This window comes from Acanthochromis polyacanthus, chromosome 6, assembly GCF_021347895.1.
Source record: "Acanthochromis polyacanthus isolate Apoly-LR-REF ecotype Palm Island chromosome 6, KAUST_Apoly_ChrSc, whole genome shotgun sequence".
Taxonomy (NCBI): domain Eukaryota; kingdom Metazoa; phylum Chordata; class Actinopteri; family Pomacentridae; genus Acanthochromis; species Acanthochromis polyacanthus.
Genome location: NC_067118.1, coordinates 1376159 through 1396863, shown reverse-complemented (window position 1 = coordinate 1396863; position 20705 = coordinate 1376159). Strand labels below are relative to the sequence as shown.

Here is a 20705-nt window from a genome sequence, read left to right as displayed (position 1 = left end):
AAGAATGGCAGAAAAAACAGCTGGACTCTGTTTAACTTGGTGTTATTATGAATGAAGCCTGCAGGGGGCAGAGTAGGACTGAAATCAGACACAAAGCCACAATAAAAACAACTCATCCACATGCTGATCACATATTTAGCAGGTTTTCTACATATTTATGGAACATTTTCTATCACTGATAATAAATGATGCTGGAATCAGATGTGAACTGATGTTAAAACAAGGATCAGTTTTCCATGAATTCTAGATGGAACCAGAAGAACAACAAGCTGCCACTGCTGCACATGGACTCACTTCTGAACTCTCACATTCATCATTGACCTTTTTCTGGGCTTTTGTGGAGAAATCAGTCCAGCAGATCTTCTAGAATTAAACATTTGTTAGTGAAGTTGTTGCACGTCATTAAACCTGTGAACTCCAAGCAGCAGTTTGTGTCTAGTTTTTGGTCCCGTCATGTTTTTCTTCACTGTGCTTCATTTTTCAATCTAAAGTCCTGCAGCTCTTTGGAAACAGAACAACATGAAGAAGGAGAGAGAACTCAGAAATGTTATCTTTGCAGAATGACAGTTATGATAGAAAATCATTAAAAAGACAAAAATGAATTGAATTTCTTTATTTCACAAAAATGAAAAGAAAACTTGAACCAAACATTTTCCACGTGTCCACAGGTGTTACCAACACCAGAGAAAAAGTGGTGACTCTACATAGCAGACATATTGAACCATTTACATGTTGAATTTCCATATTCCTGACATTTAAATGTCACAGTTTTAATCTCACATTTGGTTCATTTTCCCCACAGATGTTCACATCACACATGATCAGTTCTCAGACTGTTTAAAGTCTAGAATTCAGCTTCAGTCTGTTTTCTACCGTTGTGTGGCTCTGAAATGGTGACATTTTGTTGACTTTTATTTCTACATTTTCTTCAAATAGAACACGTCTTTCTGAGCTGCTGACAGGTTTTGGAGTCCTGATAGTAAAAAAGGTTTTTGTCTGCAGAACTGCTCATGTTTAAACCTGCAGTGGAACCTTTGCCTCCCCCTTCTGGCAGTGACAGTAATTACACCAACACTTCACTTTCTTGCACATTTGAGGCACTTCAGCTTCAGGGAGGAATGAACATTTGTGCATTTTTCTTTCGTGTTTATACTGATGTTACAGAAGCCTGTGTTGTCCTGTACATGTTTAAAGTTGTAAAACATGAGGTGAATATCTGTAAAACGCCCCCTGCAGGTTAAAAGCTCAAACTGCTGCCTGCTCTGTGACTGTAAATCTACTTCATTGTCCTTGTTTGACCTTAAACGGCTGAATAAACCTTGTTGTTGCTGTTTCTCAGTTTAAAACTGATGCATTCTTTGGGATCTCCAAGCGTCTCCGTCACAGGAGTGTGGTTCTCCTCTTCCGTTCTCATATTTATAAAACCAGATTATACAGTGTGCAGGAAAACATGCAGTATGTATGCATACTATAAGAATTAGTACCTACTGTATACTGCAGTATGCACTTAAAGTAAACAGAACAAGTATGTAATTGATCCTACAATCTAAATAAACACCAACTCATCATTTCATTCATTCAACACTGGAAACTCATTCAATTCTATTTTATTTTATTTTATTTGTATAGCACTAATTACAGATTAAATTGTCTGAAGACGCTTTACAGAACCCATATGCCTGAACCCCCAGAGCAAACCCTAAGGCGACAGTGGTCAGAAAAAATTCCCTTTTAACAGGAAACCTTGAAAGCAGAACCCAGCTCTTTATATGGGAGGACCCATCTGCTGCTGTCCAGCAGGTTGAGAGGACAGAAGAGGTAGAGAGGTAGAAGGAAGGGGAGATGGAGGGACGGAGAAGAGGAAGGTGGAGAACAAGGAACATATAACACACAATGGGACACATGCATGATCAGATAGATCAGTGGTTCCCAACCTGGGGTCCACGTCCCCATAAGGAGGACGCCAGAGATCTTTGTCTGCTCTGAGGCTGTGAGCTTAGAAACATTAGATTTTCACATTCTGGATCAAATCAGAGGAACACAATCACAAGTCCACCTATAAAACATTGTTAAAACACTTTTTTTTGCTCTTTCCTCAGAAATCCTTTGCTCCTTCGATGGCCACATCCAGACCTCCTTTGTCCACGCTTTCTTCAGGTTGGCTCGCTGCCTCATCCTGATTCATTATTTTTGTGTGCAGTGAGAAAATTACTGACGGGAACGACGTCTGAAAAACGCTAAACTGGTGAAGATTGATCAGTACCTAAAAACAACTCCGGCTACACCTCCAGAGTTCCCTTAAATTTGGTTTAGTGAAGGACAAGACAGAATTGTGTTATTTATGGTGAAATGCTTGCAAATGACAGCATGAAGCCAAGAAATGACAGCGACATCAGGAAACAAAACACAGTTTGGTAAAGTTGGAAAGATATTCATGGTGGGGGGGTGTTGGTTCCACAGGAGAAGCAACTGATGACTGAAGGCTCTGCCTGCCATTCTACTTTTAGAAATTCTGGGAACAACAAGTAAGCCTGCAGTCTGAGAGTTCTGCTGGGATAATATGCTGCTATCAGCTCTTTGAGAGAAATGCTCAGTTTATACAACAATTTAAAAAAGGAAGTATTGTTACATAAAAAAGATACATCTAGCAGAAAAAAGGTAATCCACTTTAATACTATTCAGTTCAAACAACAATGCCTACTCAACTTACCAATAACTTCTATAAAGAAGAACACAATCACTTAGCATTTGTTTGAAGGAAAGAAAGTCTATACAGCTGAAGATAAATAAGAAAAACAACAAACACAACTAACACAGCGGTCCAGCTATTTAACAGTTACCACTCTAGACACTATACATCCAGCTAAGGACTTTAACAAGCAAGACAAATGAAATCCTCTTCTGCTGGTGGGCCTTGAACACACATTTAGTGGAAGCACCTCAAACAAACATCACACTGAATGTGAAAGACACAGAATGTAGGTTTGAAAAAAGACGTCTTTAAGAAGCTCTACATTGTTATTGTTGTGTTATTGTTGGAATCAATTCAACAATTATTACTTCAAGTGGAGCCAAGGTAGAAATCAAACAGTAGTCCTAGGTATAAGAGAAGAATCTAACATCAGCATTAAAGACAATTCCCATGATCAAAAGAGTATTCCATTTCAGATTTAGAGATGACTGTTACTGACTCATGTTCCTGTTCCCCACAAAAGTGACATCTGTCTGTCAGCTCATCTGGTAAAAAAACAAAGAGGACAGAAAAAATAAGAGCATGTGTGATGTTGTCATGCATCCAAACTTTCTTCATATTTAGGTAGTATTTACTAGAACTGTAACATTTGACAGGATTTTTATGGACAAGTCTATGAAATACCAAAATATCTCCTAGCAGTTTCCAGGAGAAGAGTAACAGTGATTTCCACTCTGTGTCTGTTTATCACCTCTTTTGTGGCAGAAAAACTTGTGTCTTCCTTTTGCAAGAGACATTGTGCAAACAGAAAAAGACATTTGAACGGAACGTTAAGCTGTGCCTCTTAGTAATTATGAGCTTATCTGTCACCATATAGAGATATTAACCTGCTGGAAGTTCACAACTTCTGACTTTTAGACATCTGAAAAAAGTGCAATGTTATTTGTCTTGGTTCAAAAAAGGACAGTCGTGTTCCAGTTTCTAAATGTGAGGATGATGACATTGCTCTGCAAAGCAAACATACTTTCAGTGCAAAGACTCCACACCATGTACTGTCACATTGTTTTGTGTGTTGTACAGTACCGCATGTCCACCTTGAACAATTACAGCCTTTTTTTCTCATGAAAGCCCAACAGAAATAAAAGAATCATTTCTACATTGATCTTCCATAAATGTGTAGCAGTTTTGCAGCGATAGTTGACATGTCTGTTAGCATGCTTTTAAAACAAGGAGCCTCACCTTGTTGTGTCCAAACATTTTTTAATGGCTTCCTTCAACTCCCCCAGAGAATCCAAGTACAAGGATTGTTTTCTTGTGGGTAGATGACCTACAAGTATGTTTCCATGAAAAAACAATCAGACATTATTTCTTCACCTGCTCTATTTTATACCAAGTACTGCATTAGTAGATTGACTCTTTTTATGTTTTATTGATATTTTAACTGAAAGTGTCCAGTGATTTTCCAGAATAATGTCATACTCCAGGGGTTTAATCTAACATTGAATGGAATAATAAAATAGAATCATTTGATCCAAATATGAATTGCACATTAAAAATCAATTAGAAATATGGATTCCTACAACTAAACAGTTTCAAGCACAATATCTCCTGACATATGAAACATAAAGATTTACAACACATGGATTTGAAATATTGAAAGCATTAGCTTTCCTTTTAGCTTTGACATTTCAAATCTATTGAAATGTGAGTGAAAATCCATAACATTCATCATACCAATGCATACCTTGATTCTTTGAGTCCTTTTCTGCCACATTGCAGTCACAGCTAATGAATCAGTGAATGCTGCTTTTGCAGGATTCTGCTGATTGTGTTCACACACTATGACAGCCAAATATGCACTGATTACCTGGAAGAACAATTCAAGCACATAAGATCAGACTTTTTGACTCTAAAAATACATTGACTGTTTCAAAGATGACTTGTAAAGCTGTAAAACCGATCTATCTATAGAGCAAAAATAAAGTTCAATAATATTAGAGCTGCTTTTCCAGCTCCATGTCAGGACCAACTCTGTTAATGTCCCAGTAATATCATTTGGATGCCCCAGTTTTGGAGAGGAGGGCATGGACTTCTTTTCCTGCCCAAGCATCCTTAACATCTATCAGAATAATAAGAAAATGATGAAGAAAATTAACTTAGGGAAAAAAGCAAGTGACAGAGAAAATGTTCCATTTGTCTGTCAGAGCTTGGGTATATGTTGGTGTTTCTGCTGGCTGTAATGGCCGTATGGAATTTGGGTGGACTGTGGCTGCTGGGACAGCTGCTGGGGCAACTTATCATTTTATTCAACAAACTGCATGAATGAATACTGCCTTGTATGTTGATTTAGAAGAACATTGAGGACTAACTACTTGTGATACAAAAAATGCACTCAGAGCATCTTTTCTGTCATTTTTGTACTGAGATAAATATTTCTGAGGTTTCTATGGATTTAAAAACATTTTTGCCTTCTTGGACTGAACTCACCTTGATGGAATGAATTCTGTGCTTTTTTAATAGAGTCACTGCTTACCTGAACACTGGGAAACCTGATGATGACATATTATGCTTGAGTAGCGCTTTTTAAAAAAGCACATGTACACTTAATACCATGAGGATTTTTTATGATAGAATCTGAGCAAAATAAAAAAAGAACTTAGGAGAAACTGTTTTTTTTTCCATGACCCTATTCCATAGTAATTCCATGTGGTTTCAGTTTAGGGCTGACTTACCCACTTGTTGATATCCACTGACATCCCCGCTCAATAAAACCTTTTGGAGATAGCATCTCTCATTTCTGTCTGGACACAGTCTGCCCCAGTGGGACTTGCATGAAAATCCACAAAGGTTTCATTGGCCTCATTAGCCCCACACACCACTTTGGTTTTCAGTGCTTTTGCAGTACCCTTGTGTCGCCAATAATAAAGCTCCCTTCCTAAATAATGAGAGGAAAAGGAGCAGTATTTCACAAACTGCTGCTCTTAAATGCATGATCCATACTGGATGGTATGCGTTATTATATGATACGCTTTCAGATAATGCTTGAAAAAAAGCCTTCATGTCAGTCTGACTGCAGAGATTACAAAGGTTTGATCTTGCAAAACATACCAACAACTTTAACATTTCAATATTATTTGTAAAATATGATGAGACATAGAGTCCTGTATAATTTAATCATGACAGACAGAAACTGCTTCAGATGTGATTTTAGACAATTTTATTTGTTCCGTGTTCATTCTGTCACATTTGTGAAATGGTTATGACGTCGTTGGTCTTACCTTCAGTGTCATACAGATGAAACTTTCCTTGAAGTAATAAGTTTTCCGTCTTGGTGAACTTTGAGGGGTTACTCTTTTTTAGCTTCATATTGGACAATGAGTTTGTAATCTGTAGGATTCATTGCTAACTCTTTTTAATTGACAAAATCAAGGTTGATGATGCCGATCCTCGACCTGCTCCAGAATGCTGAAGGCTGACCTTGTGTCATTTGCAGAATTGATTGAAGAATCACGTGTTCTACACATGTAGACACCTGAGAAACTTTCATTATAGAGGAGGGATACATTTTCTGGCAGGCGCAGTCAATCAGGCTGAAATAATGTGTATCCCCCTATAACTTTAGCTGTGATTCATGAAACTAGTCCTAAGTCACAAGTTTTGTTGTGCATGACCACAAATGTCTGCAGAATAAACCACATGATGTTGGTACATCACCTGAGGAATATAGAGGGGGGTACATTTTCTAGCAGACGCAGTCAATCAGGCTGTAATTATGTGTCTCCCCCTCAAAAAATGTTCTGCTAGATCCTCCTGTATCATCATTTGTCTGTGTGGAGAATTTCTGAATAAATGCTATGAAGTTCTGATGATCAACAGAGGGGGAATTAAAAAAATATCTGAAGATAAGACACCCTGTGGAAAGGAAAGTGAGTTACAGCAACAACTGTTGTTGGCAGTGCTGCAGTAAATCCATCAGAGTCTATAATTCCAGTGAAAAAGGTGGAATTGAGTGTGGCAGTGTGTTCAAATGCTCACAGTGGTGTTGGTTTTACTGGATCAGAAGTTGGACAGATTGATCCTGACCAATGAATTACAGCACATTTGAATCTAGCACCCAGAGAGTATTGAGCCTACGTTTAGTTAGCAGGCTGATCGCCCAGCAACATGACGCTAAACTGGATTTCTACGTGATGCTGTAAAAATCCTTCACATGTGCTTCATTAAACTCTCTCTGGACACCAAGGCTTCAGCTGACATGTTTCCAGGACACTTTGTTCTCATCAGCTCAATGTGCTGCAGGTAGAGAAGATCAACAAGTTTGACTGCAGCTGGAAATAGAAAGAAAAGTCAAATCTAATCCTGCACTGAAACAAACATCCTGAAACTTACTGCACACTCTGCAACCTGACATCAACCTCCACACTGGAAAAAATATGTGGAAAGGAACGGTGAACATCTGGCAGCAAGGAGGCCAGAGGAAATGTTTGAAGAGAGAAACACAACATTTAAGAAGTGGAGAAAGTGAGAAAATGACAGAAAACATCTGTCACTTATTGGAATAGTTGTTGTTGAGGTGAAAACAGGAAAACAGTCATTTTTATTGGTCACACGTTGTACAACAACAATTTACTAGTTGGAAAAAGAAAGATTCTAAAATTGTAGAAATTAACACTTTTTTATCATTTTACACAGATTATCTGTAATTGAACTAAATCCTGCAAAACTGTCAAATAAAACAGTGGAATGCTTTGGAATCATTTCTGCCTTTAATAGAATTAATATATATCGTATACATATACAGAGTTTGTCCTTCAGATTCTGTAAAAATGATATTTTTTGCTGATTTAAAGTCAATAAACAAGAGTGTGACAGTTAAATGGTACAAAAGAACAAATGAACATTTATTAAAATAGTGAATTTTAATGTTCACATTATTCATCAGTTTTTTACAGCAAACATTCTGAATAAATGAACATTTTTTCTGTGATTTTATTCCAGATTATCTGTAATTTAACAAAACACAGCAAAAATGTCAATTAAGTGTTAAAATATTTCTCATTTTCAATCTTTAATAAACATAAATAGTCTTTAAAATGAGGACAAATATCTGTAAAATAATCTGACTTGTTGCTGATTAAAATAAAGTAAAAATGTTGTTAAAGAACAAATGACTATTTATTAAAATACCTAACCCTATTGATGTGGACATTATTTACAGTTGAACATGGAAGTTAATACTTTTCTGGGATTTTACTAGATATTGTTTGTAATTGAACAAAACAAACAGAACTGGTTGTAAAATAATGATCATTTTTTACAGTCATGGTATCATGTGAACATTAACGGGGAAATCTGTGTTTGTTTTGTTTCTTGTGAACTTAATTTAATGAGTTGAGTGAACTCTGAGCTGCTCATTCATTCAACTCAAAAAATGCCTCAAGTTCTACAAATTCATGTTTTTAGTTCTAAAGCGGTTTGAAAAGAAAAATGAGACATTTTAAGTTCAAATATTTAGTAATTAGTAAAACTCCTGTATTTCTCTAAAGTAAACTAGAACAGATGAGTTGATGTGACTGAATGAATTCCTGATGTTTTACAGTGCAGTAACATGGTCCAGTCAGAGTCTCTACACACCAGCTGCTGCTGCTTCAACATCTGGATCATCAGGACACACTTCATCCTCTCAGCACAAACACCGTCCTGATCAGCATCACTTCCATCTGCAGAGAGAAGAAGAAAGAGCAGAGATCAATGAGTTTGATCAGCAGCTCATCAGGACTTCAGTCGTGTTCAGAGCAGCAGCTTCATGTTAACGTGTTGGAGTGAACACACTGAGCTCCAAGCTCACACACTGCATGAAAAGCCAGACTATCAGTCCTGTGAATTACAGAAAACCTACCAAGTTCATGGCAGTTATCAGCAGTTCACAGGCTGTGAACTCCAGGTTTGTCTGGGCTGTAAATTGCTGTAAACAGATCCTGATGTGGGGTTGGGGGGTGGGTGTGTGGGGCAAGAGGGGCATGAGACTTCACACCTAGAGCATTACAGAGGTGTGAAAAACTAATTAGCATCTGGCCTGTCTGTCTCGTGTTACTCAGGACACCCACTGGATGAAACGAGACAAATCATGACAGACAAAAAAACATGTCATGATTGGTTGATAGATCTGTTGCTATTGGTCAGCCCCTGGACCATGAAACCTAAAGGTGAGTGTCCAGTAGATGTGATTTTCCTGCATGTAAACACGACACATCTGAAAATCACTCTCATGGTGGGCGGTCAGTAGCAGAGCACAACATTGTCACATGACAGCACTCGAGCAACAGCTGATCACTACGTGGTCATGTGACCGAGCTTTCAGCTTGATGGTCCGGCAGACAAGTCGGAAAAACACAGCGGCTTGGTGGCAAACTTTCTCTTTTATTTTAAAAATCTTCAGCAAAAAGTATTTCTGAAAGCATCTGAGGTGAGAAATAAGCTGTGCAGCAGCTGTTCACTGAAGCTCAAACATTGTCATGTGACAATTTTGTGGCTCTCTAGTGACGTCCACCATGAGTGTGATTTTCAGATGCAGTTCGTTTACATGCAAGAAAATCACATCTAGTGGACATGTGGCTAAACACACCATGACAACAAGCTTGTGGCTCCTCTGATTGGCTGACTGCTGTCTCTGTGTTTCTGTCTCCATTCTGCTCTCACAGCTTCACTGAGAAGCTGCAGGTTTACAGGAGACACTGGATCTTTGCTTTGATACTGACTGTGTTTAGTAGAAAACTGCTGGAAGCAGCAGAGACTGATGGAACCTTCTACTGACCTCAGAGCCTTCAGGCTGCAGTCTGGACTCTTCACATGATCGAACAGATGTTTCACTGATGAATCCTTCAGCTTGTTGTAGCTCAGGTCCAGATGTTCCAGATGGGAGGGGTTGGACTTCAGAGCTGAGACCAGAGAATCACAGCTGATCTCTGACAACCTGCAGCTCTGTAATCTGAATAAAGAATAAAAGATGTGTATAAAATCATTGATGATCCATCAGATGTGTTCAGGTTCTGAATGTGCAGATCAACATTACTTTGTCCTCATCAATCAGCTTTTCTCTAAAAGCAGCAGAGTGACTTTGTCCTTCTGTTATTGTGGATCATCATCATGTCAGCCTTCTACACACATCATCCACATGTCAGCACAACATTCATCCACCTATTCATGTCCACACATCAATAACATGCTGCATCATCAACAGGATCAGGATCAGTCAAAGAAAACTCAACTCAACACAAACCAAAGAAATATTTCTACTTCAGTCAGTAAACTTTGTATAAACTGATCTGAGTTCAGAGGATCATCTGGATCCAGATGTGACTCTTTAGTGCAAACTACAAACATTCATTTAATTAAAAATTATCACTCAACATTTCATACATTTTCTGGTACAAATACTCAACCTTTCCTTCAAAAAACAGAAAATATGAACCAGAGCAGATTTACAGCTTCATGGATGGAAGTTCTGTTGAACATAAATGAGCTTCAGTTGTCATTAAACACATCAGATCTACAACAGTAACACACAGACAGTGAACTGACATCAGAGTCTTCAGGATGCAGTCTGGACTCTCCAGAAAACCACTCAGATGTTTCACTCCAGAATCCTTCAGGTTGTTTCCACTCAGGTCCAGATATTCCAGATGGGAGGGGTTGGACTTCAGAGCTGAGACCAGAGAATCACAGCTGATCGTTGACAAACTGCAGCTCATCAATCTGAATAAAGAATAAAAGATGTGAGTTGAGGAGACAAAGTTCCTGCTTGAAATCATTCAGAGTTTCATCATGAGTTCAGAGCTGAAGAAGCTTCAGAATGTCCAAGTTTACAAAATGGAAACTCCAAACAGCTGAAGCCAACAGGATGCAGCTTCAAACAGTCCAACAGAAGCAGTGAAGAAGAGCTCTCATTAATATTAATGACAACATGCTGCTGCTTCAATAAAGACGGAGTGACTTCAGCTCTGAAACTCTGCAGCTCCACCAGTGGCTCCATCCACACAAACTCATGCTGAGCAACAAACACAAGGAAAAACACTCTGACATTTATTTCACTTTCTGCTCACAGTCACACAAACACACAAGAAGGAAACGTGGACAAAATGAGGCTCCAGACTCTAAAATATCTTCATGTTCTGGAACCATGGAGACGTTTCCTTCAGGACTCTACATTCACATCATTTCATTCTTCATCCATCTGTCACTGATAGTGGAAAGTGTCCATCACAGTTTTCAGAGGACCAGGTGACGTCTTCAAACTCTTTTCTCAAACACAAACATCTTCACTTTTAATGACTCAAACCAGAGAAAAGAAGAAAATCAGCAGAAAGTGAAGCAGGAAATGTTCCCATTGCTCCTGATAAATGACTTCAACTCTTCATCAACTGTCACAACTTTTGCTGCTGGATTTTCTGCTCATTCAACAACTGATGGATCAGCTTCATGTTTCATCAGCAGATAAATCAAACGGCTGCATCTTGGATTTCAACATTTCACTTTCTCAAACATCACATGGCTTCATCCAAGTGTTGAACCAGCAGATGCTGAATATTAGTTTCTGTCTCTCAGGATGAAAAACTGCTTCAATTACAGCTCAAACTATCAGTCCACTGTTTGATGAGTCCATGAACAAAAGCTTTCAAACATTTACATCATGGTTTCACTCATTTATCCAGTAAAAACATCAAACTGCTTCCACTTTGTCCACTGTCAACACTCTCTGTTTTCTGTCACATTAAACTGAATATTTGTGCTTCTGGACTGTTGCTGGAACAAAACCAGACATTTGAAGACGTCACCTTCAACTCTGACAAACTGTTTACAACATTTGATAAACTAAACCAGTGAAACACCTGAAAGCTTCATCAGGAATAAAAACAGCTGCTAGTTGCTGCTGTCACTTTGAATGAAAGAGAAACATGAGGTCAGATATGAGCTGAAGATCACGTGTGTCAGAGTTTCACAGTCAGTTATTCACTGGAGGATTTTTCTGCTTTTATTCAGCTTTGAAATGTGCAGCTCAACATTTCTCTGCCACAGTCCAAGGACTAAAGCAGAGAAGAAGAAAACAGACGTTACCATGAAGATCCTCAGTGTGGATCAGTAGAACATCAGCCTGATGGCTGCAGTTTAGAGTCACCACAACTTTACATCACATTCATCTCAGCACACAAAGAAAACATGATGTCTGACCTCAGAGTCTTCAGGCTGCAGTCTGGACTCTCCAGAAAACCACTCAGATGTTTCACTCCTGAATCCTGCAGGTTGTTTCCACTCAGGTCCAGATGTTCCAGATGGGAGGGGTTGGACTTCAGAGCTGAGACCAGAGAATCACAGCTGATCTTTGACAAACTGCAGAACTCCAATCTGAATAAAGAATAAAAGATGTGTATAAAATCATTGATGATCCATCAGATGTGTTCAGGTTCTGAATGTGCAGATCAACATTACTTTGTCCTCATCAATCAGCTTTTCTCTAAAAGCAGCAGAGTGACTTTGTCCTTCTGTTATTGTGGATCATCATCATGTCAGCCTTCTACACATATCATCCACATGTCAGCACAACATTCATCCACCTATTCATGTCCACACATCAAGCTGTAATGCAGGCACGTGCAGAGGTGGGGGGTGGGGGGGCTGAAGCACCTGCCCCTTTTGCCTTGATGCTCAAAGTGCCCTTTTTGTCAAAGTTGTATTTTTTAAATTCTATTTAATTTTATTTAATTTAGTTTTTTATTTGTAAGTGTGTGTGTGTGTGCAAAAGCATTTGAGGCCCAAAATAATAAATAAAACAAAAATACTAATAACTCAGATCTCCCCTCCATAGTCACATGATCTACGTCTCTCTCTGACGTGTCCTGAGCTCAGCGCTGCTCGTCTAGAAACCAGAGACCCGAGGGAGGACTTCAACAACTGATGGTCCTGATGGTCCAGTGAGGAGGTTCTGCAGCGTTATTCCTTTGAGTACGGTGTATTTTAGCAAGATGACTGATGAAGTGAAGTGAGCATCCTGTGTGTGTGTCTGACTCTAACACACCTCTCATCAGTTCTAGCTGCTAGTTAACCACACAGTGCTGAGAGGATAAAGTATGCCAGGCTTCTTTTTCTTTCTCTATGTTTCTGTTGTCATGGGCAAAGTGCATCAGAGAGATGTATTATTTTACTGTCAGTGAGCTGCAGTGTGTTTCCTGTTTCTAGAGGTAATGAGGCAGAGGTTATTTATTTCACTAAAACTATGGACATGCATTTTCACATCATTTTGGACTATTGCAGTATAAATACAATAACAATAATAATTAGAAGAATCTGAATTGTGATTTTGTCAACCTCTCATTTAAAGATATCAGTACTTGTTTATGACATTTGTACATATAGGGGTCATTCCAGGTGAAATGACCAGATATTCCTTGGGGGTGTTGCTGCACCATTTTCAAATTAGTCCTAAATTTGCATGCCATTAGATAGTTACAAAAGTACTTTCTATGAAAAATTGTAGGCCTGTAGCTCAAATAGTTTCTGAGTTGTAGGGGTCTGAAATTTTCAGAATTTGGGCTATAAACAGCCTCGCCAGCGTTTTTTGCATCTTTAAGTGGTTATTTCTCAGCCTCTAGACATACCAGAGAGCTGTGAGTTGGTAAACAAGGCCTCTGCATGTAGCTAGTGCCCCACTAACATCCCCAGGTGTTTCCCTACACTCTGCAGGCCATGGGGGCTTGCTAAAAATGCTAAAAAATTAAGAGACACCTACTCACGAGTGGAGTTAGGGACCTTAAAAGTACTAGAAATACTGCACAGAAGTGTTCTAACACCCCTGGGTTCCATTCTACACAAACTTGTGTGATAACTTAGCAAACCGGAGCTTTCTAGGTACCTCAGTTTGGAAAATATGAGCTCCCAAAGTTGGACGAGATTTTAAATTGGCTATTTTGGGGGGCAAAAATCTCAGTGTGGGACAGGTACCAGAGACCCCAAATTTTTCTACAAGACAGTTCCATCTGTCTTCTATCACTGCATAGAAAGTACTTTTGTGACTATCTAATGGCATACAAATTTAGGACTAATTTGAAGATGGTGCGGCAACCACCATCTGGTGAAACCACACGGAATGACCCATAGAGAAATTAAATATAATATGCATAAATATAAAATATAGAACTTTTATACCTTTGCTGTCTTGTGCAAAGTGGATAGTCAAACTGAATAAAAGCACAAACACATTTAAATACATGATTTATGTTTCTTTTTTAAACTTTATTATTATCACTATGAATAATAAAGGGCAGATTATAAATCAGCATCATGGAGCAAATCCATGTCTATACAGTAAATGTCTGGAAAAGGAATGAAATTTAAAAGCAAGGACTCCAGGAAGAGTAGCCACAGTTAAACAGTCCAGTGTCTAATGGGGATCTAAATTCAACTTTAAAATAACAATTTGAAGGACTTGATGGTGGCCATATGAGGGTTTGAACTACTGACCTTCCAATCAGCAGTCCAGAGACTTAACCATTGTTCCACTGCTTCCATGTTATATTCTACATGAATATGGGTTCCTACAATTCAGCCAGAATTATCAGGTATGTTTCTGTACGGTGTTTCACATTCATGCTCCATGTGCCCCCTTTAAACTTGGAGCACCTGCCCCTCCAAAGGCCTCTGCACGGCCCTGCTGTAATGAGCAGCAAAAGTCAAAACAGTACTCTGGTTCACGTCACTTGACAAACAAAAATAGTCCTGCTTTATGAACAAAATGCAATAAGATTTGATTTGCAAACACTTTAAACAAATAAGGTACTTTTTAACAGCAGTATTTCCTTTACACAGCAGCAGTTAAAATATTTCTTTTAAACCTCAACTTAAACAATAATGGAGTCAAATTAGTGGTGGGACGACAATAAGACAGTTAATTAATTAGAGGCTTTGTGATTGTTTAATCTCCATTTATGGCATTTTTGTCAAATAACTATCTGACACAATAAGTAAAGTTAAAATTAAATTTTACTAAATTTCAAATAAATTCTGGTTGACAATTGAATAGATGAATAGACATATACGGGAACTTAAAAAACTAAAATGTTTGTTTCATTTACATTTATCCACATTTTTCATCTGTCTGCTACATTCACAGATTACTGCAAACTCAAAGTGACATTAGAGCAATTACATTTAACATCAGAAGATTTTTTGTTCACTCAAGCTCTTTCAATGTCTTGAAAAGTGGTCTATTATGGGATGGCTACACTGTTTGCCGGTACCAGGACTGTCATAGCTAACGTTAGCTCTGGTGCTAACAGCAACATGTTTTACATTGAAGTGATCTGTTGACTTTAAGAGCTGCAGTGATCAGAAAACTAAAACTACGCTTTTATCCAAGCTGCCATCGGTAAGATTTTTAAAAGAACATTTTCCAGCCAACAAGCTCAATGAGGTCTGGTCTTCCATCACTGTTCACCAAACTTTCTTGTGGCTGATTCACTCTGCTTCCTGTGCATCTTGTTCACGACTGGAAAACAGACTTTAGGTTCATTAGGTTCAGTGTTTCTGGTGTGACAGAAATTATGGAACTCAGAAAGGTGGGATTAAATTAAATGCATTATTTTTTTAATGTGGTATTTTTTCTGTAATGAATTTATCAAAGTTATTGCATTAAAATCCAAGTAAAATCAACATAACGCTACAGAACTCTACTCTCCACGCCACCGGTCTCCACACTGACAGTGACCCAAAAACGAAGGATTCACTTCATGAGATCAGCTCACACTAACATCAGCTTCAGCTTCTGACTGACACTAATCAAGTCAAAGTCCACCAAAGTTCCATATAGCTGAATATATAGAAAAAGCATCAACAGACAGTGAACTGACCTGAGAGTCTCCAGTTTACAGTTTGGACTCTGCAGTCCATCACAAAGATGCTTCACTCCTGAATCCTGCAGCTTGTTCCAGCTCAGGTCCAGTTCTATCAGATAGGAGGGGTTGGACTTCAGAGCTGAGGCCACAACTTCACAGTGACTCTCTGAGAGTCCACAGTCAGAAAGTCTGTTATGAGACATAAATGACAAAACATGTTATTATGAAAAACACTTTAGATTTCCTTCATGCATTTGAAGCAGAACATTTGGACACATCAGTGGTTCAGCTGATCTTCTCTGTGTTTGACATGAAACTGAACGCGCGAAAAATTTTCGGGCCCCCCCCCTTTTCAGGGGTTTTTCGTGGGTCAGGGGGCTTTCTGTGCTTCAAACTCAGTTAAACAGATATTCTGAATTCCCCAGAAAAGAACACTTTACCTGGATATACAGAAAAATAGCCCAAAACACTCACAAACAGTTGCTTTATGAATAATATATTTATTCATTTAAAGCAATTCTCCTAAACAATATAATCAGTCACATACAAATATGGCATGCTCTAGTCTTTAATAGTCATTGACAAGTTGTGTAGGAACACATGTATTCACATGTTTAACAAAATAAGAAATAACCATCTCTCTTAAGGCTGACACTTACACCTTAGTTAGGAAAAGTGAGGTAGAGTACCATTCTTCAAAATAACCTCCCAATTATCAATTATGTAAAAATAGAAATAATGCCTCAAAATATTAAACAAAAAGAAAAAAGAGAGTTAGCCCATTCTTCAAAATAATGTGTCTAATGGCAACTGAAAAAAATATGGGAAATGCCAGCGTGTCGTCATTTGCTATGGTCACGTGGTACAAGACTGCTACGAGTTGGCAAGAACCGGTGTTCAAGATTAACTGGTGATCCGATCAACTGGTGATTTTCAGTTCGCGAGACAGATGTTACACTGGCAATACATAGAATGATGTCTCTGTGTAAAACTTTGCGTGGAATGATTATTGTTTTGGAATGCATACATCCATTTAGCTACATGTTTGCAGTTAGCTTGAATGTTTAAGGGAAAGATCATTTTTAAGCTTCGATTTCTATTTTCTTCACCTATGGGTGACTGTGTTAATGCCTGTTCAAAACACACAGATGTCAATAAACTGTTCCGAAATGCTCTTGCTGTCAGCTTTAACATTGGCTCCAAAAATCGTTATTGTTCTTTTTTGACTCACGGCTGGTCAGTCTACCAATAAAATACGCGGTTTTATGAGGACTTCCACCTAACGGAGTGGAAATATCGCTTCGCTGCGGCAGAGTGTGATGATCTACACCAGATTAACTGGTGACAGTCTGAGGCTTCAGTCCGACGGTCAGGCAGAAACAACACGAGAAATACTGCTACTGTTTTCAAAGATTACTGCAATTAAGCTGGTGGATCTGCGTTGCTTTACTTTTATACACCTTTTAAGTAAAACAACGAAATTATATAAACCATCTGACCACATTTTAACCAACGATTTCTCATTCCTGCTTTCAGAAGCTGCTGTTTCAAACAAGCAACACAATCTCGCAATTCAAGACATGCAAACAATAAAATGAGAAATAATAAAAACAGACCAAATAAGATTATCTCACTGCATTGTTTGACAGTAAGTTTAATCTGCAGAATCTCTCTCAGTCCTAAAAAAAGACTAAAAACCACTTCTTCACCGAATACCTTTGTACTTCACTTGCTGAAAAAAAGGAATAACAATCCTGTTACCTTCTGCACCTTCTGCAGACACCAAGGTCCTATTTAAACATTTTAACTTTTTAAATGGCATTTATCCAGGTTGTTTTCTCCTGACTAGATCCTTGCTTGTGTTGTATGTATTCTCAGATGAATGTCACTTTGGATAAAAGCATCTGCTAAATGAAACTGTACAACTGTAGAAATATACAAAGCAGAAGTCCAGACATTAAAAAAATACAAACAAAATTAACAATTGTACACACATAAAAGCAAAACGTATCTCTCACAGGTACATATTCTTATGTAGCTACATGTATGGAACCCTACAGAGGTAAATACTTATCACAACAAAATTTGACACGATCAAAAAAATTCAAATGATTTAATTAGACAGGTGCTCAAGTAGCACTTGCACACAGTTAACCAATTTGCTCAAACTGGGCACACAGGTGGGCACACCTCAAACTGGGCACAGGCACACCTGTGTGGCCACATTTGGCTACACAGGTGGAGAGATTTGGGGAGTACATCTCTCTCTCTGTATAAGGTTGGTTAACCCAATACAACCTTGAGGGTTTAGTGAGGAGAAAGTTTAGACAAGGCAGGAATTTCATCACGTGAGTTATAGTAGTTGTAGAGTGGCTGATAGTGTGATTGCAGTTTGATTGTGACAGAGTGAGTGGCTGTTTGAAAGTGAGAGTGTCTGAGGTAAGGTGTGTTGAGAGTCTGGTGTTATTGTCTTTTTGTGACTGTAACTGTTTTGTATGTCTGTTCTGTAATTTGTCTGTCTGTGTATCTGTTAAGCGTTTGTGGCATCTATAGTTAAGTGTGAAGGTAGTTTCATAGTTAAGTCTGAAGGTAGATATTTAGTAGATAGGATAGCATAGGATTTAGGTTAGTTTACGTTAGTTAGGTGTTAGTGTAGCCAGTGGTAAGAAAGGGCAACACAGGAAAATCTCTCTTAAAAAATGGACCCCAAAATGGCACAAGAGGTCCTTGACCTGAAAATTAACAACCGCCTGAAGTGATCACTGCAAAACAAATACGTGATCAGAAGAAGAGCTGAAACCTTCATGGTAAAGGGTAAGGTGTATAATAGGGATTTGTAGTTTGTCAACTACACTTTCTAAACTATGTAATTTCATGTTAAATGTGCTTCACATTCACACACTAGATGGTGAGCTACACTACATATGTAGGCGGAAAAAAACTCAGCCTGATCCCCTGGCAAAAGTTGTTTGCTCTGCTAAAGAGGCAAATGACATCTTTTATGAATTTCATGAAAGCCATTTTGGGGGTCACTGTGGCTGGGAGAAAACACACAGCGCTATAATCAGCTGCTGTTACTGGCCTGGCATGGAGAGTGACATTAAGAAGTGGGTATGTTGATATCTTCATAATGACTTTTAAAATGCACATGTAAGTTCATTGTTAGTGTACATTTGTATCTAGATAGAATGCCAATCTAAGGTTTAAATACTAACTAATGCTCTGCAGGTGTAAGCACTTATTTTACTTCTCTGTCTTGGTGATTCTCAAAATTGTACTTTTAATTTTCAACATTTCTCATAATTCTGTGCTCTTTGTGTGACATTTTGGTCATTATACATCATTTGTGTAATACTTTGGCCATTTTATGTCTTTATGAGTTAATTTTTTATCTTATTTTGCTTATTTTATGTCCTTTAGTGGTAGTATAGCGTCTCATTTTGGCATTTTGGCTAAAATACCACTAAAGAATATAAAACAACCAGAATGAGACGCTAAACTACCACTAAAGGATATAAAACAGCCAACATGTGATGCTGAACAACCACTAAAGGACATTTTACCACACGGTTTGAACTTATTAAAAGACGTGCGCACCGTGTCCTGGTCTTCTGTCTGCTCCTTTAACGGGTTTTGACAGTAAACAGTGATCACAGCTGCACTAGTTCCAACCACGGTTACGTAGTTTTCTTTCTTGTTGCCTGACAGCGCATGACTCCTACAATGAGAACGCGACTTATTTCCAGATATTTTGTCAGGACCAAAATGAATAAAACAGCAGAAATCTCATTTTTAGAAGCAAAGTTGTTCCATTGTTTATTTCCTGGTTAGTCGGTAAGGGGTCCTGAAAAGCCACGCCTACGAAACATCTGTCTCAGAAACGCTGGAATCACCAGTTGATCGGATCACCAGTTAATCTTGAACACCGGCAGTAACACAACGGCTTGCTACGAGAACGGTATCGGGTTTGAAACAAATACGTAAAGTTATCGCTTTTCATGAATGAAATTGCACATGTATTTACCACAGTGGTAATAGCGTGTGTAGTTGTTGGTTGTACGAAGCGTTTTGAGAAGGGATCAGGCTTGAAATTTCACCGAATACTGATGTCAGGAGAGAGAAGATGGCGGTGGCTTCAGCCATCAACAGGAAAATTGTACCCCAGTAAGCAGCAGAGATCATGTTTGTGGCTCCCACTTTTCTTCAGGTAAACTATTCAACAGTTTAGCATGTTTAGTATGTCCAACTTTGAGCTTATTTACCAAAAGATATTGATTTAGTGTTGCATCCTTCACGTGAAGCGATCTCTACACTTTCAGTTTGGTTCAATGTTGTCATGTTTTACCGATCGCTTTTTAGGCTATGAAAGTATACTAAAGTCGAATGAAGTATATTCAATAACATCTCCTTAAGGCAGCAGCCTCCTATTTGTAACCATATTTGTTTCTGTATGCGTCTAGCGATTGTTTTTTAGAATTGTCCTATTTTCGATCACCAATGCTGTGGGTCTGTTACTGTTACATAGAAGCCATACTGCAGACAAAAAATACAGCAACTTCTTGACGTTTCTTTGACATCTTGTTGAAGATTAACAGAAGATATATTATTTTTAATTCATAATTATATATTTTTGGGTGGGTGAACTGCCCAGCAGTGTCAATCAATTAAAAATAAATGTCAGTGAAGGAAATGTCCGGTCACAATGAAGGATCGTCAACCCACCCAGTCTTCAAATTGTAGGGATCTGGCAAGGTTTTACCGTTTCCCTGATATCTCAGCTTACTCACGTATATTTGTCGGGCCTCAGGTGATAAGGATTGAGCATAATCGGACAATTTCACGGAAGGATAGTTCGCATTGCTATCATCAGCCATTGTTCCTCTGGTTCCTCTTGCCAACCAGCGCGGTAATCACGTGACTTAGTGACGTCACTGTTTGTAAACACTGGCGTCTCCCATAGAAATAATGCCTCAAGTCAACAGTCCTTTTTTCCTTCTCTTATTAGCGACAGAGACATAAGTCCCAGCTTTGCAGACTGTACATTCTGCCTCCCATTTGACACGACCCGGACGAAAACAGGGGTACTTTTTTCGCATTTCATCAGTGAAATGACATTTGTGTTTCGGCAT

General features: G+C 38.5%; 1 protein-coding gene across 10 annotated transcripts in view; it reads right to left on the bottom strand.

The window, feature by feature from the left end:
* LOC127534455 (NACHT, LRR and PYD domains-containing protein 12-like) overlaps positions 1 to 20705 on the bottom strand; it is an 81997-nt gene that overhangs the window by 42267 nt on the left and 19025 nt on the right. For 3 of the 10 annotated variants that reach the window (XM_051949667.1, XM_051949672.1, XM_051949674.1), the window contains exon 8: positions 15592 to 15765. The exons of 2 other annotated variants lie outside the window; for them this stretch is intronic. In XM_051949667.1, the coding sequence (XP_051805627.1) occupies positions 15592 to 15765 (174 nt within the window). Of the gene's footprint in view, positions 1 to 7592; positions 8413 to 9506; positions 9681 to 10273; positions 10448 to 11920; positions 12095 to 15591; positions 15766 to 20705 lie in introns of those variants that run through there. 5 more of the 10 variants (XM_051949669.1, XM_051949670.1, XM_051949673.1 and 2 more) reach the window with 5 other exon arrangements.